We start from the raw sequence: 9,524 nt of genomic DNA, 5'->3' as shown, positions 1-9,524 counted from the left end.
GCACAGGGGAGATGGCCGCCTGCAACACAAACAGGGGGTAGTGCAGCCTGATGTGTGCAACCCACTCGACACGAGAAAACCACCACCACTGAAGCGCCATACCACGAACACCAAGAGATCCAAAGAGCGCGCGGAACTCGTTCAGTCTTCTTCTCTCAGTAGAGTAATCAGGAGCAAAACGATGTGATTGCTCGGCTCCGAAGCGAAAAGCTGGTATGCGTTGCACTGGCTGCCTTTTTATGCTCAAACTGTGATCAGCGGCAGCTGGATGCAATCATCGCATGCCAATGTGAATTGGCTCATTTAGTTTACACTCAAAGTAGATTGGTCTCTCTGGCGAGATTCCCAATTCGTACCGTATCTCAGGGAACCGAGGTTACGTTAGTAACCAAGTACGTTTTCCTGGTCCAGTCTGTAGCTGTGACAGCTTACAGGGTTTTTTTTCCCTGTAATTTACAAATATTTAAATTGTATTATTATTAATATTGATCATTGTTTTTTTTTTATACAAAAAACGGCCCTTGCATAGTTAATCTTTCCAGATTTCATGTTTCTTATTTCAGGGAAATTTATTAAATTTACTGATTATCTCATCTGTTAATGACAGGTGAGATGATCGGTGAGTTTTTACCTCCTTCATTGCGGCATGGGCTAAAATATGGATAGAGTTTCTCAGTGAAAGTCTGACCAGTGAAAGAGTAGATATGAGATCTGGAGCCCACATCATAAAATGAGACCAGACCCTCCTCATAATCCACAAACACTCCCACAATCTCAGGTTTCACTCTCAGAGATAAAGAGACAGATGGACTTTCACAAGCTGTATATTGATTCTCATTCCTCAGAATCACATATCTCAGGGAACCGAGGTTACGTTTTCTTTTCTCTGTGCTAACATGTTGAAGAACTTTTTGCCTTTTTTATGATAAGGGCCAGTCACACATCACGTTTCGTACCATTGACTTCCATTCATATGTATGCAAATGCAGGAGAGCAGAAACGCAAGCTCCTGCGAAGTTGTTTCGCATTTCACTGTGTTCCAAAGTTCAAGTTTGGTGAATTTGTATCACATGAAACCGTGTGACCAACAGAAGATTGATACGTCACGGCAGCCATACCACGAACACCAAGAGATCCAAAGAGCGCGCGGAACTCGTTCAGTCTTCTTCTCTCAGTAGAGTAATCAGGAGCAAAACGATGTGATTGCTCGGCTCCGAAGCGAAAAGCTGGTATGCGTTGCACTGGCTGCCTTTTTATGCTCAAACTGTGATCAGCGGCAGCTGGATGCAATCATCGCATGCCAATGTGAATTGGCTCATTTAGTTTACACTCAAAGTAGATTGGTCTCTCTGGCGAGATTCCCAATTCGTAAAAACTGAAAGGGAACCGAGGTTACGTTAGTAACCAAGTACGTTTTCCTGGTCCAGTCTGTAGCTGTGACAGCTTACAGGGTTTTTTTTCCCTGTAATTTACAAATATTTAAATTGTATTATTATTAATATTGATCATTGTTTTTTTTTTATACAAAAAACGGCCCTTGCATAGTTAATCTTTCCAGATTTCATGTTTCTTATTTCAGGGAAATTTATTAAATTTACTGATTATCTCATCTGTTAATGACAGGTGAGATGATCGGTGAGTTTTTACCTCCTTCATTGCGGCATGGGCTAAAATATGGATAGAGTTTCTCAGTGAAAGTCTGACCAGTGAAAGAGTAGATATGAGATCTGGAGCCCACATCATAAAATGAGACCAGACCCTCCTCATAATCCACAAACACTCCCACAATCTCAGGTTTCACTCTCAGAGATAAAGAGACAGATGGACTTTCACAAGCTGTATATTGATTCTCATTCCTCAGAATCACATATCTCAGGGAACCGAGGTTACGTTTTCTTTTCTCTGTGCTAACATGTTGAAGAACTTTTTGCCTTTTTTATGATAAGGGCCAGTCACACATCACGTTTCGTACCATTGACTTCCATTCATATGTATGCAAATGCAGGAGAGCAGAAACGCAAGCTCCTGCGAAGTTGTTTCGCATTTCACTGTGTTCCAAAGTTCAAGTTTGGTGAATTTGTATCACATGAAACCGTGTGACCAACAGAAGATTGATACGTCACGGCATGACCTCGTAGCTTAAATAAAAGAACAGAAATTTAAAACCGCAGTGCTGCAGGAAAGTGGAGTAGATTGTATGTTTTTACATTTTGGATATATTTTTATTTGAGCTGGGTAGATTAATTACAAATTGCAGTCCATTACTGATTACAGATTGCATGATGAAAACTGTAGTTCCCTATCGAAAGGTAACTGGTTGCATAGTCTTGACGACTATGGGGAAAACTCCTGTTTTACTCTGGTACTGAAGCCTGATTTGTTCACATTTGTGTAGCTGCACAAACCAATGGCGCTCTAGCCTGCCAAAATGGGTGGGGCCGCCTGGCTATATAAGCCGGCTCAGAGCGCCATCTCATCAGAATCTTCTCCTTCAGTGACAAAACCATCTCTTTGCTGACTCTGCAATCAAGAAGCCTTCCGGTGCTTCAGAAGAGCAAATTTGCTAGTGATGTTGTTGCAAATGTCGCGCAGCGAGTGTGCCTCATGCAGGGAACCTCTGCACGATGCAGAAGGATGCAGTGAGTGCGTTGCCTGTCTGGGCAGCATCCACAGAAAGACTGCGCGCTCTCTGAGACAGAATGCTCTCACATAGAGCATGAGTTTCACTCTTCTCCACTCGCAAACCACCTTCTTCAATGAAGGCAGCCCCGCTCTTCATTTCTCCTCTCTCAGTGAGCTCGGAGATAGAAACGGTGGAGTCACGGAGCTGAGCAACAGGGTTTGAGTGATCTCACACCAGCACAGGTCCCGCATGCTCACTCTCCCCGCAGCACTTTAATCTGCCGGTGTTTTAGACGTGAGGATCGGCGCCCCTCGTTTCATCGATCGATTCAATCCTTCTAGGCGGATCGGCGTAGAATGCTGTCACCGACGTTCTGTATCACTGACAGCTTCACACTAGGCTGCATTCCCTGAGACAGACTGCTTTCACTGCGAGAGCATTGGGTCCGTTCCTGCTGCGCTCGCCGATCGCTTTCTTCAATGATGGCGACCCGCTCTCCCACTTCTCTCCTCCCAGCTGCCTAGGAGGAAGAAACGGTGAACTCACTGGTTGTGCGATCACACGCCGGCACAGGTCCTGCATGCTTCACTCTCCCTGCAGCACTTTGATCTGCCGGTGTTTTACATGTGAGGATAGGCACCACTCGTTTCATCGATTGATTCAATCCTTCTAGGCGGATTGGAGTAGAATGCTGTCACCGACGTTCTGTATCGCTGACAGCTTCACACTAGGCTGCACTCACTGAGACAGATTGCTTTCGCTGCGAGAGCATTGGGTCCATTCCTGCTGCGCTCGCAGATCGCTTTCTTCAATGATGGTGACCTGCTCTCCCGCTTCTCTCCTCCCAGCTGCCTAGGAGGAAGAAACGGTGAACTCACTGGTTGAGCAATCACACGCTGGCACAGGTCCCGCATGCTTCACTCTCCCTGCAGCACTTTGATCTGCCAGTGTGTTTTACACGTGAAGATCAGCGCCCCTCGTTTGCATTGAGCGGTTTGATCTTTTTAGGCAGATCAGAGGAAAACGCTGTCACCAATGATTCCATATCGCTGACAGCTTCAGACTGAGCGCGCCGCTTGCCTGGGCCACGCCTACGCTAAGGCTGCGCTCACTGAGATAGATCGCTTTCACTATGAGAGCTTGCGTCTCGCTTTGCTTCACTCGCAGTTCGCCTTCTTCCATGAAGGCCCCACCCGCTCTCCCATTTCTCCCCTCCCAGCTGTCTCAGAGGAAGAAACGTTGAACTCACGGGTTGAGCGATGAGGCTTGAGTGATCGCACGCCGGCACAGGTCCTGCATGCTTCACTCTTCCGGCAGCTTTTTGATCCGCCAGTTTGTTTACATGTGAGGATCAGCACCCCTCGTCTAATGACCGGTTTGATCTCTTTCAGGCGGACTGAAGAGAATGCCGTCACTGATTATTATCACTGACAGCATCAGACTTTAATGCGTCTGGGCCACACCCACGCTGAAACTGCGCTCACGGGGGCAGGCTGCTCCCACTGCGAAACACTTTGAGAGGAACAGGAGAGGGTCAGTTTTCGCCAAGGCCAGAACTCCTTTGAAGAATGTACGTGATCATTCCCCACCTCTTCGAATACTTCTGAGCGATGGAGGTTTTTAGCCGGGCATTTCCTGCAAGCTCAGCATGTGCTCCAGCAAACTACCACTGTGATAGCGGACCCACATACTCAAAAGAGCATTTCTCCTCTCCCTGCAATCACAAAGTGCACGGACGTGATTCTTTCCCCTCTGAGACAGATGGGAATCGGCATCTTGGACTACCTCGATGACTGGCAGATGCTAGCCGGATCAGAACAGGAACTTATCGCTCACAGGCCGTTGTTCCTCAACCATCTAGAGCGTTTTGGGATGAGAATCAACTCAGCCAAGAGTTTTCTGACTTCCAGACAGCGAGTATCCTTTCTGGGACCAGTTAAAGACTCAGTTCAAATGCAAGCCTGGATTACGCAGGAACGCTCCCTGAACATTCAGCGAGTGGCGTCATTGTTCAAGTTGGGGACTACGCGTCCCCTCAGGGTGTTTCAGAGGTTTGCTCGGCCTCATGTTTGTTGCCTCCTCAGTCATTCCCCTGGGCCTGCTACACATGCGGCCCCTCCAATATTGGCTCAAAACTCATGTTCCGTCCCACACCTGGCACCTGGGCCGCTATTATGTCAAGGTAACTCATCACTGCATCAAAGCTGTGGACCCTTGGACAACTCCTCACTTGTTTCTATCAGGCGTACAGTTGGGAACGACCTCCAGGAGGAAGGTAGTCACAACGGATGCCTCCAGCTCAGGCTGGGGCACTCTGTATGGTCCTGGTCGATCCATGAGCAATGCCTGCACATAAACTGCCTCAAAATGATGACTGTTTGTCTGGCCCTGAAAACCTTCCTGCCAGCCTAGAAGGGGCACCAAGTCTTGGTCCGGTTGGGCAACATGACTGTGGTAGCCTATATAATTCGCCAAGGCGGCCTCAGGTCAAATTCCCTTTACAGGATGACTTGGCGTCTCCTGCTTTGGGCACAGAGCAAACTCCTCTCACTACGAGCGGTTCATGTGCCGGACAAATTAAACCAAGAAGCATGATATGTTGTCCAAAGACAATGTGGCTCCGAGGGAATGGAGACTATGTCCCCAGTCGGTTTAGATGGTTTGGTCAGTCTTTGGCAAGGCAGAGGTGGACCTCTTCACCTCCGAAGACAATTGTCACTGCCCAATCTATTTTTCATGACAACGGGATGCTCTGGCCCATGATTGGCCCAACACCTGAGCCTATTCAGCTCCCCGCGAGAGTCACTAACACAATTTTAGAGGCTAGAGCTTCATCTACAAGACGTCTCTATGCCCTTAAGTGGTCAGTCTTCAGTGACTGGTGTTCAGCACGAAGCCAGGACCCGAATTCTTGTGACGTGTCCCACGTGCTAACCTTCCTTCATGAGTTGTTGGATAGGGGCTGCACCCCCTCCACACTCAAAGTCTATGTGGCAGCCATCTCGGTGAATCATTCTCTCGTGGCTGGCCAGACAATCGGTAGAAACGACTTGGTCATTAAGTTCCTCAGAGCTGTTCGGAGATTGAACCTTCCTCGCCCTAAGACTGTGCCGTCATGGGACATGTCCATAGTCCTCCACAAGGAAGGCCCTCCACACAAGGTCCTCCCTTCGAGCCGCTTCAAACAGCTGGCTTACGGGTCATTTCGCTAAAAAGGTTAAGCGGGTAGGTGACTTGCAAGTGCTGTCTGTCAGTGCTTCCTGTCTTAAATTTGGACCCAACGACTGTAAAGTTGTTCCTCAACCGCGCAGCGGTTACGTACCTAAGTTGCTTTCAGCTTTCAACTTATGTTCAGAGCCCAGGTGATTTCCCTGTTAGTCCTCCCTGTGGTGGATGGCAAGCTAGTTCCCAGATTATTGCGCCCTGTTCGGGCACTCAGAGTGTACGTTGAGCGCTCTAAGTCGTTCAGACAAACGGAGCAGCTCTTTGTGTGCTTTGGAGGCCCTGGCTTATGCCTCAGCTTGCTTGCAATGCCCTATAGGTGTGAGGGCCCATTCCACCAGAGGAATGGCCTACTCCTGGGCGTGGTCCAGTGGGATCTCTATTGGAGAGATTTGTGCGGCCGCCGGCTGGTCGTCGCCATCTACCTTCATTAGATTTTATAATTTGGATGCCCCTGCACTGCAGGCACGGATCTTATTTGATTAATATCTACCCATTCCCCACCTCAGGTGGAAGGGCTATGTCAAGTAGACCTCACACTATACTTGGATCTCTACTGTAGCTCAGGCTTATGGAGCCCTCACTGAGTGTTCCTGGGTTGAGCTCGTAGAAGCAGACTTAGTTCTGCATCTGCTCATAGCACGGCACTACGGGATACGTTCCCTATAGTCGTCAAGACGACGCAACAAGAGTTACCTTTCGATAGGGAATGCTCTGGTTACTAATGTAACCTCGGATCCTTGAGATAAGGGAACAAGCGTTGTGTAACTAGCCGTGCTATAAGCTGCACGCGAATCGATGACTGTCGCTTCAGTCGAGTGATTTTGATGACATGGCTTTCTGAGCCGAGTAAAACAGGAGTTTTCCCCATAGTCGTCAAGACAACGCAACGCTCGTTCCCTTATCTCAGGGAACCAAGATTACATTAGTAACCGGAGCGCTATTAACCTAATCTAGGTTTCTAATTTTAGGTAATGTATTCTGACTACTTTTTACATTACTTTTAGATGACTTTTTATCTAACTTGTTTTAAACTTTATACTTTAAACATTACGTTAAACCAGGGTTTCCCAAACTGGGCTTAGTGTAAGAACTGCAGTGGGTTTGTGAGTTGATAAAAAACTATTTTTTTATCTTGCACCTGGCCAAGACGCTTTGGATGTGCATACATTGACCTTTTTTTAAAGGGGTTTGGCTGGCAAAAATATTTGGGAATGAACAAACATTAATAAACATGAAAACAGCAATGACATTACACACCCAGAGTCTTCTAGGTTGCACCCAGTCTTTAAGAACCAATAGTTACTGATGGTTACAGGATATGATGAAGAGAGTGTTTCACAGCTATGTTTGGTAACTTGCATAACTATTTGCTTCATACGTGATCTAATTTCTCAAGATGTGCTGTTTTCCCCCAAATTCAGAAGCATGGATCGCAAAATTATTTACATGACATTTACATGGCCATTCAATAGTGTAAATATAATCAAAGCTAAATGGTATGACACACAGCAGGAATTTTAGAGAGGAAAATTTAAAAGAGAAAAAAAGAAGAATTAAGGAGAATAAATAAATTATGAATGATTTACTGCCATTGTGTGAATAATATGTAATCATGTAATCCATTAAAAAGTAAATGTAATCTAATTATGAGCATTTTAAAAAGATGCTGCAGAGCGTGACATCATATTACAATCACTGCAGCTTCTGAAGAAATTTCACATGCTCAAAGTCTAGTGTGACCGTGGCTTTACCCTGAAAACTGTCAGAAGATGGAAAGTTAAATTCATTGATAAATGTGTCTGAGTTTCTCTGTCTGTAGAATCAGCTGCTTCAGACACAGACAGACGTGCAGCAGATGATCCAGAACAGAATGAAGAAGATTGAAGAGATCCAGCACTTAGTAGAGCTGAGAAAAGTGAGTGGGGGGGGGGAATGATTAAAAAGTAATAATGTTATAAATCATAATATTTCAGTCTGCTTAATAAAGGAGCTCAATTAAATGGATAAAAAAAGGACACGTTTTAAGTGACATGAGGACAGTAGATGAGAGAATTTTCCTTTTTGAGTTAACTATCACTTTAAATAAATATGTAACAATGTAACAGATTGTCACAGTTATGGACTTTTTATTGTGTTTCTCTCTGTTCCTGTTCTCCTGCCCTGTTTAGTTCTGTTAGTTTCTTATTAGTCCTGATTTGTTTCTATGGTTATATGATTTGCAGCTGTCTATCATTCATTTGTTTCATTACTTATACTCCCTGTTCTGTTCAGTGTTTGCCATTTATTGTTTATGTTCATGTGTTTGTGCTACATTGGTTTCGGTGATCTCCTGAGTTCCTTGTGGATTTATTATTAAAGGACTGTTGTGGATTATTCTTCATCTTTGTGCGCTTATTATAGAGCACCAAGCGTGACACAGATTGATTGTCATATAGAATATTTTGTTAATTGATCTCATTGATCAGAGGAACACAGAGGAAGAGAAATCGGCCAGTGTTGAGCTCTTCACTGATCTGATCCGCTCCATTGAGAGATGTCAGTCTGAGCTGCTGAAGATGATGGAGGAACAGCAGAAAGCAGCAGAGAAACAGGCTGAAGATCTCATTAAAGAGCTGCAGCAGGAAATCACTGAGCTGAAGAGGAGAAACACTGAGCTGGAGCAGCTCTCACACACTGACGATCATCTGCACCTCCTGCAGGTCTGTCAACATCTGTATCATCACTGAGAATAGAGAATATTATTTATCAAATGCTCTGTTGACAAACATGATGAGCTGCTGTCTTTAGAAATTGTACAAAAGAGAATGAAAGCGTAATAAAGTCAAATCAGAAAAATGAGTTAACTGTGTTAGAAAGTTCATGCCTATTTAAAGTTAAAAATAAAAATGAACATATTTACTAGTCTTCTCTCTCCTGCTGTAGAAGTTCTCATCTCTGTGCAGTCGTCCACACACCAAGAACTGGACTGAGATCAGTATTGACTCTGATGTGGATGTGTTCTCTATGAAAAGAGCTTTGATTCAGCTGAAGAAAACTCTAGATGAAAAACTCTGTCAGTCTGGTATGTTAATATCAAATACAGTGAATAGATTTCTTATGTGAACTTCTATCCAAACTTTAACTCCTGTCATAACCAATTAAATCAGTATTACTTGTGAATACCAGAAAGCAACATGCAATGAACATGATGTAAGTATTAAAGGGGTCATATGATGCTGCTAAAAAGAACATTACTTTTTGTATTTGGTGTAATGAAATGTGTTTATGCGGTTTAAGGTTAAAAAAACATATTTTTGTGCTTTGATTGGCCAGCTTTCCAGTGCGTTGTGATTGGCTGAATGCCTCAAGCGTGTGACGGAAATTTTCGCTTTCACAACAAAACACAGCGTCTCCACGACATGGCGGCAGCAGCAGCAACAATACTACAGCCAGGGTTGCCAGGTTTTCACAAGAAAACCCGCCCAATCGCTACTCAAAACTAGCCCAAAACAAGCCAAATCGCATTTTCGAGGGGGTCCCCAGTTAAAAATCGCGTTCCGGGGGGTAAAATACACGTTTTTTGGCGGGTTCCCCCTGCTAAAATTCGCATTCCAGGGGATAAATATCATGTTATTGGAGTCGCTTCAACCCGCGGACATGAAAAACAACCCGCGGCAACAGTGTTAAAGTAGCCCAA

General features: G+C 45.0%; 1 protein-coding gene across 2 annotated transcripts in view; it reads left to right on the top strand.

Annotated features, from left to right (window-relative positions):
* LOC107752429 (E3 ubiquitin-protein ligase TRIM39-like) overlaps nt 1-9,524 on the top strand; it is a 28,947-nt gene that overhangs the window by 11,391 nt on the left and 8,032 nt on the right. For both annotated transcript variants that reach the window (XM_016568389.1, XM_016568390.1), the window contains exons 3-5: nt 7,668-7,763; nt 8,314-8,547; nt 8,771-8,909. In XM_016568389.1, the coding sequence (XP_016423875.1) occupies nt 7,668-7,763; nt 8,314-8,547; nt 8,771-8,909 (469 nt within the window). The remainder of the gene's footprint in view (nt 1-7,667; nt 7,764-8,313; nt 8,548-8,770; nt 8,910-9,524) is intronic.

This window comes from Sinocyclocheilus rhinocerous, unplaced genomic scaffold (assembly GCF_001515625.1).
Source record: "Sinocyclocheilus rhinocerous isolate Xijiao unplaced genomic scaffold, SAMN03320098_v1.1 scaffold3306, whole genome shotgun sequence".
Lineage (NCBI taxonomy): Eukaryota > Metazoa > Chordata > Actinopteri > Cypriniformes > Cyprinidae > Sinocyclocheilus > Sinocyclocheilus rhinocerous.
This window is presented reverse-complemented; position numbering and strand designations above follow the sequence as displayed.